Here is a 17,072-nt window from a genome sequence, read left to right as displayed (position 1 = left end):
TTTTCCGAGACAGGGTTTCTCTGTAGCTTTGGTGCCTGTCCCAGAACTAGCTCTTGTAGACCAGGCTGGCCTCGAACTCCCAGAGATCCGCCTGCCTCCCGAGTGCTGGGATTAAAGGCGTGAGCCACCACAGCCTGGCTTAAACTGAAGTCTTTTAAAAAAGAAAGTCAAGCGGGGTGGCTCAAACCTGTAATCGCAACACTGGGGATTATATCCAGTCTCATCTATGTAGCAAGTTCAGAGCCAGCCTGGGCACTGCAAAGAAACATGGAACGTGACTCCCTGGCTGGGTCTTGATCTAAATGCTTTATAAACATTAGCTGCTCCTCCCACCACACTCCCAGGCCTTAAAATCTTTATCTGAACGATGAAGAGTCATCCGCAGAGAGGTTGAACCGTGCATGAAGGACATGTGGAGAGGAAGTGGCTGGACCTACCTCCTAGTTTGTGTGCCTCCCTCCTCTCTGATGTCCCTGTTACCAGAGTGGCAGTGGCTGGGCTGCAAGGCCTCCTCTATACTGAACCATGTATGTTCCTTTTCCTCCTTCAACTTGGTGGGGGTCAAGGACCTGCCTGACTGGGCTGTTGTGCGTCCTTTCCAGCTTACCTGGGCTTCCTGTGGATGCTGCTGCTCGTGGCCTATGGGCAAAGGGACCCCAGTGCTTACCACTTCAACAGCCACCTGGAGCACACCTTCACCCAAGGCTTCTCCGCCGTGCTGAGCTTCCAAGAGTTCTTCGAATGGGCCAACACCACACTTGTGAAGAACCTCTACAGTCATCACCCAGGTAGCCCCTGCGTCACCAGACAGTGTGTCAGGCCCCCTTGGGCATGGAAGTGGGTGGGAATAGCTGTAAGTCACTGAGAGTGAGAAAACACAACAGCCACAGGGCCATAAGCTTTGACAAGCTATCAGAAAGAAGAAGGTCGGTGTGAACTGCCAATCATCTGGCTTGAGAGGTAGGAAGCCTAAACTGCCCAGGGAAATACAGTGTACAGGCAGGAGAAAGGATGCGAAGCTACCCAAGTCAGCACACCGTGGCATGGCGAAGTCCATGCCATGGTAAAACTTTGAGGGTGACTGCTATGGGGTTATCTGGTTGAAGGACTGGCGTGAAGCTGTATGGAAGAAAGAGACAGGGAGTCGAGGTTATGACAAAGTTCCAAAGATCACATTGATCCTCATGGAGAGGAGGCGCCATGGAGGAGTGGACACTAGGAAGCGTCACTCTGGAAAGATGTGGAGGCTGGAGAATCCAGAGCAGTGCCCCTGACGAGTCTTCTCAGAAGTCTACAGGGCAATCCCCAGAACATAGGGTGTACGGGACTTTTATAAGCTTTAAGGGAGTGGGACGTTTTGTGTAGCGTGATTTCATTCAGAATAGCATGGTGGACAAAGAACATGGAGGAGCCAAGTATAGTTAGGACCATAAGCCACAGCACAGAACTACTCAATTCTGTCCCAGAGAGAGTTGCATGGAGGTGGGGCCTAATCCCTTCAGGCTCTAGAGTAACCAGGGTCTTAAAGGGGCAGGCCCATGTGCTAAGAGAAAGCAGCCTGTGGTTGGGCATGAGCGACTTCTGTCTATGTCTCTAATGGATCCACCTGTGATTGCATTCGCATCTGGGTGGGTGAGCATGGGACGCATTAGGATGCTTTCAGATACCACACTTGCCCTCCCGGTTCTCATCTCTAGGCTTTGTCACCGATGGGAACTCCAAGTTGGTTGGCAGTGCCTGCATTCGCCAAGTGAGGGTCCAGGCAGGCTCTTGCCCTGTTGCCCAGCAGCTACAGGCTTCTTTTGATGGATGCCATGCCCCATACTCCCTGGATGTTGAAGACCTGGCAGACTATGGAGAAGGCTGGAATGCCTCTGCCCGTAATAACAGCAATGACTTCCCTCAGGTGTGGCAATACCAGAGCCAGAGCCAACACCAGGGTTATCCGATGTGGGGCAAACTTACTGTGTATGGGGGAGGAGGCTATGTGGTCTCCTTGGGAACTGATCGCCAAAATGCCTCAAGGTGAGATGGACTTGATTCTTTTCTAACTCAGTTAAGCCCATCGCTAGAGGGCACAGTAGGATGGAGGAGGCAGAGCTCATTCATGCCAGTTGTGGGAGGGGACAGGCAAATAAGGGGGCTGGAGAGATGGCTCAGAGGTTAAGAGCATTGCCTGCTCTTCCAAAGGTCCTGAGTTCAATTCCCAGCAACCACATAGTGGCTCACAACCATTTGTAATGGGGTCTGGTGCCCTCTTCTGGCCTGCAGGCATACACACAGACAGACTATTGTATACATAATAAATAAATAAAAATTTAAAAAAAAAAGAATCATTCAGTTAGTATTTTCAGGCCCCTAGAAGCTGTGCATCCCCCAGGTCTGAAAGGAAAGGCCATCTGCAGCTGTTATTACTGAGCATATATGCACGTGCACAGAAAATCTCATCTTTATCTGGAGGCATGGATGCTTGCCACCATCGTGAATGAGGAGACCAAGGCCTAAAGAAGTTATCTTGCCCAAGAGGCAGTCGGGATTTGAACACAATCCCTTCTGCCATCCCAGGACACATTGCTCTTTTGATTATACCAGACTGAGTTCTCTGGGACCTGGTCCCATGTAAGGTGCCATCCCAGAGGAACCCCACAGCTGCAGCTGCTGCCTGAGCCCTAGTGTTTCATGAGGTTCCTCTAATGCAATGGCTCTTTGTCTTAAGAAATCATTACAGGGGATGGAGAGATGGCTCAGAGGTTAAGAGCACTGACTGTTCTTCCACAGGTCCTGAGTTCAATTCCCAGTAAACACATGATGGCTCACAACCATCTGTACTGAGATCTGGTGCCCTCTTATGGCATGTAGGCATACGTGCAGGCAGAAAATGTATATATAATAAACAAAGTCTTTAAAAAAAAAAAGAAAAGAAATCATTCCACCCCCCTGGAAGGGGCCTGTCCAAGCACTCACTCCTGAGCTTTTCTGATGCAAATGACCCAGAGTCTGGCAGTCTGTATTCACAATATGCTACAATGTTGACTGGGGACCCCCTTTGACAAACTCTGTTCTAGTGATCAGGAGACCATAAACCAACAGCACCATGTGGCTAGCAAGTGGTGACTGTCCCTAGGAGCTGGGGGGGGGGGGCGGCGGGCGGGCCTGGAGGCAGAGCAGAGTAGAAGATTTAAACAGTAAGCCCCAGCCTCGTACAGGGGTTCCCGGGCAGGGAGCCTCCCGAGAAAGAAGACAACCCAGGCATTCTTCTTCCACAGGATTCTCCAGTATCTCTTTGACAACAGCTGGCTGGACACGCTGACCAGAGCCGTGTTTGTGGAGTTCACTGTCTACAACGCCAACGTCAACCTGTTCTGCATCGTCACGCTCACCCTGGAGAATAGTGCCCTGGGTGAGCCATCTCTCCTGGACATCCTCAACCTGGCTTGTGTCCTGCTGCCTCGGGGACTGGGGTCCAGGGAAGTTGGGGTGGGGGTCCGGGGTCACCCTGCAATGAGTTATGAATCGGTGCTACCATAGCCTACTTTCTGTCTTTCCCCTGGGCTGGTCTCTTTTATCATCTTAGTCGGAGTGTGAGAAAGTTTGTCCATCTCTTCATCCCACAGTGGGGAGCACATTGAGCATTCGCCAGCCAACTGCACTCATACAGCTGAGACCAGAGATTCACACATAATATTCATCGCCTCTGTGATGGGCATTCATACTTTCTGTTCATGCTTTCTCCCCATCTACCACCTTTTAAAATGTCAGTTACAAGCTGCCAGGACCAAGATCAACCTAAAGCCTTCTCAACTAATACTCAATTTGCCTAGAATTCAACTTCCTCTCTGTTACACGCTCAACATTTAAAAGTTTTCCACTGCTATTTTATTTGTTTGCTTGTTTTGAGACAGAGTCTCGCGTAGCCCAGGCGGGCTCTCAGCTGATCCTACGTCTCTGCTTCCTGATTACTGAGACTATAGTAGTGAGCACACTCGGCCTAAAATTTAAAAACATATTATTATTGTATTCTTTTAGAGTTTCATACATGAATGCAGTATGATGCACAGTGTGCATTTTTATGAACTCCACACCCATTAAAAATTTATATATATATATATATATATATATATATATATATACACATATACATGTAGGATCTTGCTACAAGTCCCCCTGTTGGCCTGGTACTTAATTTTCAGCCTTTCAATCAGCCTGAGGGCTAGCTTTATGTTCATGGGCAGTAATAAATAGCTTTACTTGTAATAAATAGTAATAAATCTCATAAGCCATAGGCAGGTAAAGGCCTACAACCCCAGTACTCAGGAGTCAGAGATACAGAATCAGAATCTCAAGGTCATCCTTGCTGACATAGCAAGTTCAAGAACAGCCTGGTTTAAATTAGTCTGTCTTAAAAAGCAAAAAAAAAAAAAAACCAACAATTTTTTCACTCAAATCATTTAAATGGACAATAATAAAAACAAAACTAAAAAGAAGGTAAGGAAAAGACAGTAGGGGATATTGGGACCCACCTTTAATCCCAGCACTAGTCCAAGGCCAGCCTGGAGTTCCAGGTCAGCCAGGGCTATAGAGAGATCATATCTTGAAAAAAGAAAGATTTCTAAGTGATTGATAACTCATAGGAAAGTTGTCTTGCTTGGCACACTGACCGTTTGATGATCTTCGGGGCAGCTCTGTGGGGAACGTGGCATCAATGAGCAATGTGGAGGCAGGTAGAAGATTCTGGGTGGATGGACTCTGTGGAAGTGCTGTGCACATACAGCCACCCCAGAGATGGACCTTCTGGAGCAGCTCCTTCTGTCCCTTCCCGATTGTCCACTGTCATTAGCATCCTGTCCATGTCCATTTTGTCCCTTGTATCTCCTTGTCCTAAGGACATGAGTTTTCTCCTTGCCAGCCTGGAGAGCGCTTGAGCTGTGTGATGTGAGTCAGAAGCTGGGGCTCTGACAGGCAGGTGAGCAGAGGCACTGTTCTCCCCAGGTACCTTCTTCTCACACGCGGCCCTGCAGAGCCTGCGTCTGTACCCCTTCACGGATGGCTGGCACCCCTTCGTGGTGGCGGCTGAGCTCATTTACTTCATCTTCCTCCTCTACTACATGGTGGTGCAGGTAAGGGGGGAGGGCTCAGTGGGTAGAGACTGACGGGTGGACGGATGGATCCGACCGTTTCGCCTTCCTACCTCCTAAAGCGGGACCTGAGGCAGGAGGAAAAGGGTTTGTTTGTTTGTTTGTTTATTTGTTTGTTTGTTTTTGTCCCGGGCTGCTTGACTGGCAGATTTCTGTTGGTTCTGAGAGCCAATCCGGTCTATTGCAGGAAGGACCAGGTCTGGTATTGTCAGTTCCTACTGCTGTATCAGGGTTGGTCCTTCCTGGGTAGGTGATCTGCACTGGTTTTAAGCTTTCTGATTTGAAACCTTCCAAAAGACTTAGGTTAGGGGATATGTCTTAGTTATGGCTTCTATTGTTGTGAAGAGACACCATGACCATGGTATCTCTTACAAAGGAAAACATTTAGTTAGGGCTAGCTTACAGTTTCAGAGGTTTAGTCCATTGTCATCATGTGGTAGGACAGGGCAGCGTGCAGCTAGACATGGTGCTGGAGAAGGAGCTGGGAGTTAATACATCTTGACCTGCAGGCAACAGGAGGTGGTCTGAGACACTGGGCATGCCTTGATCATGTAAGAGACTTCAAAGCCCACCCCACAATGACACACTTTCTCCAACAAGGCTATACTGAGTCCAAGAAAGCCACACCTCCTAATAGTGCCACTCCATATGAGCTTATTGGGACAGATTACATTCAAACTACCAAAGATGTTTTGAGTTTTCTTATCAAGAGAAAGGTCCCCTTGGCTCCAGCAGTCAGACAGGACACAAAAGCGCAGAGACCTTATCTACCAAGGTCAACTGGATTCAAGGTCACCTGACTGCTGGACTAGTGTTTGACCAGTGAGCTACACTCTCAGCCCCCAAATCTAAACTTTGAACCCAGGGTCTGTTGCCTGACCTTCGCTCTAACTTCCCATGAGGCAACGTGAACCTCTTCCAGCAGGATATGGCACATATCTGTAATCCCAAAATTTGGGAAGCAGAGGCAGGAAGGTTGTCAGAACAGGGCACCAGGGCCACAGAGCTAATTCAGTGAGTGACTGGGCAACTTAGCAAGACCCTGTCTTAAGAAAAAAGTAAAACATGGCTCTTGTGGATTATTACATTAACTATATACAGATGTGTTACATTTGTTTATGTTGTGGAATATTACTTTAACTATGTAAAGGTGTGTTGCTTTTGTTTATGCTGCACTTGTTAGCTTGATTTTTTTTTTCTTGAAACAGGGTTTCTCTGTGTAACAACCCTGGCTGTCCTAGCTCTTGTACACCAGGCCTCTAACTCACAGAAATCCACCTCTCTCTGCCTCCCAAGTGCTGGGATTAAAGGTGTGTGCCACCACTGTCCGGCTGCACTTGTTTAACTATGTAAAGATGTGTTGCTGTTTCACCTTGCCTGCCTAAGGCACCTGACTGGTCTAATAAAAAGCTGAACGGCCAATAGCTAGGCAGAGGAGGAATAGGCAGGGCTGGCGGGGAGAGATTAGATAGAGAAGGGAGAAGCGAATGAGGGAGACTCCTGGGCTAGTCAGCCAGGCAGCTGCCAGACAGACAGTCACGGAATAGGACATACAGAATGAAAGAAAGGTAAAAAGCCCCAAGGCAAATATAGACGAAGAGAAACAGGTTAAGTTATAAGAGCTAGTAGGGCAACCATAAGTTAAAGCTGAGCATTCATAACTAATATTAAGTCTCTGTGTCATGATATGGGAGCTGATTGGTGGCCCAAAAGAAAGCCTGCTATAGATGGCTCAGTGTCAGACTGCTTGCCTAGAATTCTTTAGGCCCCTGGCTCAATCATCAGTAGCACACATGCACACATATACATGCACATTCTTAGCTATTGTATTGACAGCCACAAGTCTGGTAACTGAGTTAGTGGTAGGATCTCCAGGTACTCTATGTATGTGGGGCCAGATTAAATGTCCTGCCAGAGGTCTTTGGCATGGAGGGGTAGACACTGCCATAGCCTTAGGCAGAATCTCTGGACCCCTTTTCCAGGGCAAGCTCATGAGGAAGCAGAAGTGGGGTTACTTTTGCAGCAAGTGGAATCTTCTCGAACTGGCCATCATCCTAGCGAGTTGGAGCGCCCTGGTGGTGTTTGTGAAGAGGGCTATCCTGGCAGATCGTGACCTCCAGCGCTACCGGAAGCACAAGGGCGAGTATGTAGCCACTTCTCTGCTTCTCTTGGTCCTCCCCTTTCTTTCTTTCCTATAGCTCCTTCAGAGGAAGGGTTTGGAAACCCTGCTGGCCCTGAGTGATGGATGGCAGTCTTCGCAGATATGATTGCAGCTGCTCTGAGATTCACTCTCGGGGCCTGGAACTTATGAAATTGGAAAGGATTCTTTCATTTCTTAATTTTAAATAAGCGTGCACTAGTTACTAGAGTTATAAATTTGTTATAAATACAAGATAATGGGTTTCATTGTGGCAGTTTCATAATGCATCTAATATACTTTGATCATAGTCTCTCTCTCTCACACACACACACACACACACACACACACACACACCCTCTCTTGCTGTGCCACTTCCAGGTAGAGAGGACTCTAATACAAAACACAGTAATCAGGCCGGGCGATGCTGGCGCACGCCTTTAATCCCAGCACTCGGGAGGCAGAGGCAGGCGGATCTCTGTGAGTTCGAGACCAGCCTGGTCTACAAGAGCTAGTTCCAGGACAGGCTCCAAAGCCACAGAGAAACCCTGTCTCGAAAAACAAAAAAAAAACAAAAACAAAAACAAAAACAAAAAACACAGTAATCAGGCTGGAAATGATCCAGCGGTTAAGAATATCTGCCGCTCAGGCCGATGGCTGTGAACTTCTGGTCCTCCTGTTTCCATCCCCCTAGCGCTGGGATTACAGACATGTGCCACCATGCCCTGCTCCCAGTAAAGTCTGATTACAGTATGGGTGGGCACACCCCTTTGCTCACATACCACCTGTGACTGCTTCTCTGTACAACGGCAATTCTGAGTCACTGAGAGGGAAACCAGCTGTAGCCCCGAGTGTGGACTCTCTGACCTTCCCAGAAAGAGCCAGCCGCCTGGAGAACAAAGGCTGGGTTCTCAGAGGAACAATGCAAAGCTTGTAGCAGGTCACCTATGAGCTCATGCACCACATTGTTTCAACACACGCCTTCCTTGCACAGTTCGCCTCAGACTTCATTATTGACAGCCACTCAGTGTATTACTTCCTTGGGTCTGGAACCAACTTTAGACAGATCTCTTCTTACAGTGGATGTCAGAAAAACATTTTTTTTTAAAAAGTAATCTTCCAGTTTTTCCAGACCTAAGTAGAGTCTGAATTCATTTTCTAAAGACTTTTTAATTTGTGTGTCTGTATGAGTGCCTGCCATATGTGTTCAAGTGTTTGCGGAAGCCAGAAGAGGGCATTAGATCCCCCAGAGCAAGAATTACAAGGGGTTATGGGCTGAACCCATATAGTTGCCACCTCTCTAGTCCTTGGATTTTATTTGTATGTTTGTTTGTTGGTTTTTCGAGGCAGGGTTTCTCTGTGTACCTCTGACTGTCCAGGAACTCACTCTGTTGACCAGGCTGGCCTTGAACTCACAGGGATCCGCCTGCCTCTGCCTCCCTGAGTGCTGGGATTAAAGGCGTGTGCCACCACCACTAGGGAGTTTGTTTTTCAAGACAGGGTTTCTCTATGTAGCAGCCTTCACTTTGGAGGCTGGGCTGACCTCTGGTGGTATTAAAGGCGTTTGCCACTACACCCAGTTCGCTCTTGGTTTTTTGTTTGTTTGTTGTTGTTTTATTTTTTCGTGGTGTGGTGTTGAGAGTCAAACTCTTAAACCAGGACTTCCCTCATTCTAGGTACTTGCTCTACTACTGAGCTATGAGCCCAGCAGACCTAAGTGCAGTTAAGCTTCAGTCTAAAGATTAATTTGAAACCCTCAGTTGAATTTGATAATTTTATTAATCCATTAACCAAAGGTTTTTAAGCTACTGTTTTTCAAAGCTAGAGCTTAAACCCAGGACTTCACAAATGCTAGGCAAGCAGTTTACCAGTGAACCACACTCCCCAACCAGTCTTAGTTTTACTTAAAAGGAACTGAGTCAGGGTCCCACAGAGTCACCCAGGCTGACTTTGAATTTACCCTGCAGCCTATGCAGGTCTTGAACTTCCAACCTTCCTGCTTGGCTCCTCGAACAGCTGGGATTACAGGTCTATGTTGCCAGATTATTTTGACCAAAGTCATGTGTTTATTTTAATCTTTTCCAGAAACCTATACAAATTTTTAAATAGGTAAGCTTTTTTGTTTCTCCAAGAACCTAATTTAGGGCTGGAGAGATGGCTCAGCGGTTAAGAGCATTGTCTGCTCTTCCAAAGGTCCTGAGTTCAATTCCCAGCAACCACATGGTGGCTCACAACCATCTGTAATGGGGTCTGGTGCCCTCTTCTGGCCTTCAGACATACACACAGACAGGATATTGTATACATAATAAATAAATAAATTTTAAAAAAAAGAACCTAATTTATTCTTCCTCCCTCCCTCCCTCCTACCCTCCGTCCTCTTTCTCTCTCACTCTTCCTTCCTTTTGCTCAGAATCAAACCCAAGGTCTTGCTGCATGCTAGGTGCATACTCTACTACTGAGATAGCCCCCTAGCCCAAGTCCTGAATTTTAATAAAATGCTTTTATTTATTTTTAAAATATTTTTATTTGGATGGATATTTTGCCTAAATGTCTGCGCACCACATGCATGCCTGACAGTGTCCAAGGAGGCCCAAAGACAGTGTTGGATTCCCTGGAACGTGAGTTATATTGTTGTGAGCCACCATGTAGGTGCTGGGAATGAACCTGGGTCCCATGGAAGAGTAGCCAGTGCTCTTAACCTCAGAATTATCTCTCCAACCCATTAATAAAACACCTTTTATGACCAAGTGATTTGCTTCATGGTCTCTGCAACCAAGTGGTCCTCAGTCCTTGCTCCCCAGTAGGATTCTGGAGGAAGGAAGGAAGGAAGGAAGGAAGGAAGGAAGGAAGGAAGGAAGGAAGGAAAGAAGGAAGGAAGGAAGCGCTATGGTCCAGGCTGCCTCCCAGACTTGCTCATGATGTCCAGAGATGGCACTCCAGCACCAGGGTCTTATCGTCCCTCTGGCTTATTCCAGTATGTAGCCAAAATCAAGAGGAATGCTGGAATTAGAGCTAATTGCCTTCTCAGACAAGGGCCTAGAAATTGTTATTGTTTCCACATATTGAGCAATTCAATGACATGAAAGGGGATTTGGTAATTTATTTTGCTAATTATATTTATTTATTTCGTGTATGGGAAGAATGTGCATGTGGACATCAAAGGACAGCTTGAGAGAGCCAGCTCTCTCCTTCCATCTTGGAGGTCTCCAAGATCAAACTCAGGTCATTAGCCTTGCCAGTGAAGGCCTTCTCCCACTAAACCATCTTGCTGGGTCAGGAGCAGGAGTAGAAAAAATGCTCAAAGGAGACTGGAGAGATGGCTCAGAGGTTAAGAACACGGGCTGCTCTTCCAGAGGTCCTGAGTTCATTTTCCCAGGAGCCACATGGTGGTTAGATCCATATTTGATCCATAATGGGATCTGATGCCCTCTTCTGGCATAAAGTTGTACATGCAGATAGAGCACTCATATACATAAATAAATCTTTATTTTTTTTATTTTTTTTGGTTTTTTGAGACAGGGTTTCTCTGTGGTTTTGGAGCCTGTCCTGGAACTAGCTCTTGTAGACCAGGCTGGTCTCGAACTCACAGAGATCCGCCTGCCTCTGCCTCCCGAGTGCTGGGATTACAGGCGTGCGCCACCACTGCCCGGCTCATAAATAAATCTTTAAAATAACATTTTAAACTGTGGTTAGTTGTGGTGCATATGTAAGCAACCCTAATTAAACCCATGGCTCACCAAAACAAAAACCAGAAGGACATTAAAGGAGGACTGCTTAGGAAGAGGAGGGGGTCACAAGGAGTGGGGGTGAGGGGACAAGAGAGGTTAATAGGGGTAAATCAAAACACAGTGTGTAAAACATATCATATGGAACTATCTTGGTGAAACCCATTATTGTAGAATTAGTGTAAACTGATAGAAAAAGCTATACATCAGAGCTGGCTTGGGCACAGTGATACACGCCAGGAATCCTAACACCTGTGAGGCTGAGGCAGGAGGTTAAACAGCTTAAGATCATCCTCAGTCACATAGTGAGTCTGAGGCCACCTGGACTACGTGAGAACCTGCTTCAGTGCAATCAAATGCCACACTAGTCTTTAGACTGGATTTGGAATACATTGGAACAAAAGGAGAAGGAAGGACTTTGAAGTCAGACACACCTGGGTTCCAACTCATTCCTCCCCTCACAAGTTGTGTCACTATGTACACCACCAGCTGAGTGATCCTGTGCCAACTCTCGGTCCTTATCTGTGCACTGGCGATAGCAAGACCTGCTCCATCTTGAAGTTCGGTGACACAAAGCAAATCAGATTCTCACTTAGCACAACAAATCCATGACAGCTCTATGCGTCTTTCAATATGCAGGCAGTTGGAAACGTACGCTCAAATAAGTATGTAGGAGGGAGTGGCATTTAGTGACCCCAGAGCAGGGAGGTCAAGACTCACAAAATACTCTCCCTCCATCCTCCCAACACCTGCCCCAATATATTCCTCTTTGCCTCCTTTATAGTTCTGTAGCCATTAATCAAAACTGCTGGTTAAAGGCCCCCAGAACAAGTCACTGAATCTTAAAGATCACCCTATCATCCTCATCACCATCATCAGCATTGTTATTGTCCTCCTCATCATCATCAGTATTGTAATCATCATCATCACCATCATCAGCATCGTTATCATCATCATCATCACCACCACCATTGTTATCATCATCATCACCATCATCATTGTTGTCATCATCATCACTCTCATCATCATCACCGTCATCATCATCGTTATTATCATCACTGTCACTCTCTTCTCATCCCTCTCATCATCATGATATGATCACATCATTACCAACAGCATCGCCTTCATCCTCATCATCACTGTTGTCACCGTTACTACATCTCTAATCACTCCATCATCACCAATGTCATCATCACTACCAACACCATAATCATTCCTTAATTTTAATTGATTTATTAGCTTATTTTGATTTTTTGTTTTGTTTGATTGTTCTTTTTTTTTTTTTTGAGGCAGGATCTCTGTACATAGCCCTGAATACACTGGAACTCACTATGTAGACCAGGTTGGGTTTGAACTCACAGAGATCTGCCTGCCTCTGCCTCCTGAGTGCTGCCACCATATCATATTTATGAGTATTGGTGGGTAGGGGAGAGAGAGAAAGAGAAGAGAGAGAGAGAGAGGAAAGAGAGAGAGAGAGAGAGAGAGAGAGAGAGAGAGAGAGAGAGAGAGAGGGGAGAGCAGGCACAAACATGTTACGGCATGTGTGGAGACCACAGGACAACTTTCAGGAGTTGATTCTCTCCTTCTACCTTTACCACATTTACATGGGTTCTGGGAATCAACTCAGGTGGCCAGGCTTGCATGGAAATGACTTTTACCCACTGAGCCATCATATTGGTACGACTACTACTACCATTCTTATCACCATCATCACCACCACCAACCAAAGCCTCACCGTTATCACCACAACGATCATCACCTGACTGGGAGGAATCGGAACTACGTTGTCCCCCAGATCCACTTCAGGACATATTGACTCTGACATCACAGTAAACCCTGTACCTGCATGCACTCCAGCCATGCTGGTGTCGATACCAGGCCTTCCCGTTTTGTTCCCACAGGGGCATCAGTTTCAGTGAGACAGCAGCAACGGATGCTGCTCTTGGTTACACCATTGCCTTCCTTGTCCTGCTATCTACAGTGAAGCTTTGGCACCTGCTCCGGTTGAATCCCAAAATGAACGTGATCACATCAGCGCTGCGCCGTGCCTGGGGTGACATTTCAAGCTTTATGGCCATCATCCTCATCATGCTCCTGGCTTATTCCATTGCAGTGAGTGTCTCTTTTGGGAAAACCTCAGTCAGTTCTTGATGGGGGTAAAGCCTACTTGGTACTGTGAAGAGGACAGTAGGGGTTAGGGGGAGACTGGGAATCCAAAGGAAATGACAGAGCTCGTAAATCCAGGATCTTTTAACTGGGACCTTATGAAACTTCCACCTCCAAAACAAAGACAGGACCTCAGTAGAACAGGAGTGAGGGTCCATGAGATACGACCAGAAGGACACACAACTTCTCACTATGGGCTGCTTTCTGTGGCTAGTCTGGCTCAGACTGCCACTTTGGATACTCCAGATGCTTAGAAGCCCCGTGGACACTTCTCTGCCACCCTCTCCTTGACCTAGGGCAGAGGCGGAGTGGTAAGGGTGCAATCCTAAATACTTGGGCTCAGTAGTGCCTACATTGGTTCACACAGCCGCTTAACACTACATGTTGACAGCTACACCCGTTTGTCACTAGGGAAAAAAAAGCCAACAACCACAACTAACACTGAGCCTTCAACTCTTTCTTATTACCAAGTAATGAGAGAGAGAGAGAGAGAGAGAGAGAGAGAGAGAGAGAGAGAGAGAGAGAGAGACAGAGACTTCTGACTTGTTCCTGCTCTCTGCGCTAGCACACGTTCCAACCCTGAGGCACAATGGACCCATTTTCCAGGATAGTCCCGGGTACCCATTTGTCTTGGATCTTTAGCTCTACCTTGGTCATCTCTCGCCCCAGCTTTGCCTGGTCTCACGCCTCCCTCCCTCACGGATCACATGCACCACCAGCCCAAGCATCCTTGTCAGAACGAACGCGATTCTGACCCCTCACTCCCGCTGTACATCCCAGTCACTGCCTCAGAGCAGGAACTAGGGCAGGGGCTTTGCACTCTCTTTCTCTGTTCACGAAGACTCTTTCCACGACAGTCAAACTTAATATTTGGTTGGAAACTCCGTTCCTACAAAACCCTCTTGGACGCCGCAGAAACAATGATCAGCCTTCAGCTGGGAATCTTCAACTACGAAGAGGTAATGGGAGTGGGGGTGGGCGTGGCCACTGCGATCTGGGCGAAATCGTCAGAAAAGCGCTCTCTGCTCACCTTCCCCTCCACCGCCTTGAATGCAGTGTGGAGTCTGGCAAGCACAGGGCTTCTCTAGACCAATCCAAATGTTTCCCCACTTTTAGGCAGCCTACTCTGTGTGTGTGTGGGGGGGGGGGGCAGTGTGGCTCCTCTTAAGAGAGAACTTCCTGACTCAGCATTGGCAGCACAGTCTGCACAGCTTCTTTACAGTGTGTGTGTGGGGGGGGGGGGGCTCTTGCGTACAGAAGAACACCAGACCCTCAGGAGGGCCCTGCTAGGCTGCAGAAATTCCTAACCCTGGATAGAAATGGTGCCTATTTTTAGAGGAAGTAGTGATGGGCAGCCCACACCCTTTCTGGGCCAGCTCTGGAGAGCTCAGTCCACATTCCCAGCACTGGGCAGAGGGCATCTCCCTGATTCTGTTCAGCCCAGAGGACCTGATTGGCTGCTGAGGGTTTCTCAAGGGGATGGTGGCTACAAGAAATGGAATGATTGACCGGCTTTCTTCCTGGCAGGTCCTGGACTACAGTCCGGTTCTTGGTTCCTTCCTCATTGGGTCCTGCATAGTTTTTATGACATTTGTGGTACTGAATCTGTTCATCTCTGTCATCCTGGTGGCCTTCAGTGAGGAGCAAAAATATGACCAGGTAAACACATGCTTTTGACTTGTCATATAATTGGGATCATGTATGTATGTGCTTTTGCATCTGGTATATATGTGTGCCTGTGTGTTTGTATGTGCACCACCTGCTTGTAGTTCCTGTGAAGGCCAGAACTGGAATTCCCTTGAATTGAAGCTACAGATGGTTATGAGCTGCCATGTGTAGGTGCTAGCAATGGAACCTGGGTCTTCAGCAAGAAGAGCAAGCACTTCTAACTGCTAAGTCACCTCTCCAGCCTGGAGACAATGGTTTTTTCGAGACTAAATATTTTTTTTTTGCAACTAAATATTGCCCATGTTTTCATTGTCCAAGAACCTTTTTGGAGGGGGTGACAGCTGTTATGGACTGAATTTTTGTCCCCTAAAAAACAGGTCAAAGTGCTAACTAAGCCCTACAACGTCCATATATGAACATACTGGAGAGTAGAGTCATTGCTGGTGTAACTGGTTAAGTGGTGTGACTCTGGCTCCCTAATCCAACAGGACTGCCTCATTGACATACATATAATTTTGCTGATTGTTTGTTTTAGACAAGATCTCACGGATCTCAGTCTGGCTTCCTGCCTCTGCCTCCCAAACTACAGAGAAACCCTATCTCAAAAAACATGTCTATGCTCCACCATGCCTGTGTGGCTCTGTCTACAACCTTTCAATATGGGCTGCCGTTCTTACATCCTCCAATTTGTTTTTGCTTTGCTTGATTTGTTCCTGAATGAGACTGGAGCTTGATAGTCAGCTCAGGCTCGATTTTGTCTTTGCCACCAAGGACTGGGATTACAGGTGTGTGCCACCATGCCCTCTTCTTTAGTTTAAGGCTCTGTCTGTCTGTCTGTCTATATTCCTACCTATTGTTTATGGTTAAGTATGGGAAATGTATAGTGAGAAATGCCTATTTAGCTTCTCATCCCCGAGAAAGCTGAATCCCTCCCAAGCTGGGCTAGATGGAGAGGTAAGCAGAGGAAGCAGATGTGGCAACTGTAACAAGGGAAAAGTGCCATTGCAGGGCTGAGTGAGGTGGGTGATAGTCATCTCTGAATGGTGTCCAGAAGTGACTGGTGCTTAAATTCAGGTGCAATAACCAGACAGGGCTTTCTCTGTCCCATTTGGGATGAGAAGTCCTGCCAGGAAAACCCAGACATGCTCAGTCCAGAGGGAGAAGGTCTACTGGGGACTACATGAAGAAGCCCACAGGCCCCAATGGAGGTAGAGCCCCAGAAGTAAGTCATCCTAACCCTAGAACAACTTAGTAACTTAAGGCTTGGAACAAACAGGCTGTTTCATTTGAGGTTTTTTTTTTTTGGTGCTGGTGATAAAACCCAGAGCCTTAAGCTTACTTAGCCCGGCGCTTTACCACCAAGCCATAGCCTCAACCCTGGGACCAAACAGGACAGTAACATCTTGGGGTAGTTCCAGATACATCCCTTGGTCCTCTCTTCTTGCAGCTGTCGGAGGAAGGAGAGATTGCAGACTTGCTCCTGATGAAAATCCTCAGCTTCATGGGCATCAGGTGTAAAAGGGAAGAGCGCCAGAGCAGCAACGAGCAGCCGGAGGCGTCCTCCCAGGCTCTGTCCCCTCAACCAGCACCAACTTTGCCCCGGATTTAGACTGTTCCTCCACACGTGGCAGAGGCCAGAGCTTCCAGCCTGCACTTGCCAGTGACTTTGGAGTCTCATGGGAGGACTGGCCTTGCTTCCATAGAGGAGTTCTAGTAAAATACACATACATACATACATATAAAATACACAACACATACATATATAATCGTGCCACTGTGTGAGAGCCTGCTTGTTCAAATACATTTCTTCCTAGAAATAAAATACACATATGTGAAAAAGAACATTCTTTACATAACAATTAATCTACCAGTTTGGTTATTGGCAGTTGCCGTGAATGATTCTCTTATTTTTTCCAAATGCTGTTAGCTTTCTGGGACCAAGAGCGATAAATTGAGTGGCTTAAAAAACAGGAAGAGTGCCTGGTGGTGGTGGCACACGCCTTTAATCCCAGCACTTGGAAGACAGAGGCAGCAGATCTTTGTGAGTTTGAGGCCAGCCTGGTCTACAGAGTGAGTTCCAGGTCTACGAGCATATCACCTTGAACGTGCCCTATCTTGTCAGAGTGAGTTCCAGGACAACCAGGACTGTTATATTGAGAAACCTTGTGTTGTTCTTTTTTAAAAATGCTGCAAGATCCCCGGTGGCAGAAGGCAGTAGAAATGCTGTAGGTCCCAAATGGT

At 47.1% G+C, this 17,072-nt stretch overlaps 1 protein-coding gene across 1 annotated transcript in view; it reads left to right on the top strand.

Annotated features, from left to right (window-relative positions):
* Pkd1l2 (polycystin 1 like 2) overlaps positions 1-16,440 on the top strand; it is a 74,941-nt gene extending 58,501 nt beyond the window's left edge. The window contains exons 35-43 of the mRNA XM_005345855.2: positions 603-788; positions 1,698-2,025; positions 3,267-3,400; positions 4,990-5,117; positions 7,118-7,278; positions 12,899-13,109; positions 14,021-14,122; positions 14,691-14,822; positions 16,279-16,440. Of these exons, the coding sequence (XP_005345912.1) occupies positions 603-788; positions 1,698-2,025; positions 3,267-3,400; positions 4,990-5,117; positions 7,118-7,278; positions 12,899-13,109; positions 14,021-14,122; positions 14,691-14,822; positions 16,279-16,440 (1,544 nt within the window). The remainder of the gene's footprint in view (positions 1-602; positions 789-1,697; positions 2,026-3,266; positions 3,401-4,989; positions 5,118-7,117; positions 7,279-12,898; positions 13,110-14,020; positions 14,123-14,690; positions 14,823-16,278) is intronic.
* Positions 16,441-17,072: the final 632 nt, after the last annotated feature.

Source organism: Microtus ochrogaster, chromosome 4, assembly GCF_000317375.1.
Source record: "Microtus ochrogaster isolate Prairie Vole_2 chromosome 4, MicOch1.0, whole genome shotgun sequence".
In the NCBI taxonomy this organism is placed as follows: Eukaryota; Metazoa; Chordata; class Mammalia; order Rodentia; family Cricetidae; genus Microtus; species Microtus ochrogaster.
This window is presented reverse-complemented; position numbering and strand designations above follow the sequence as displayed.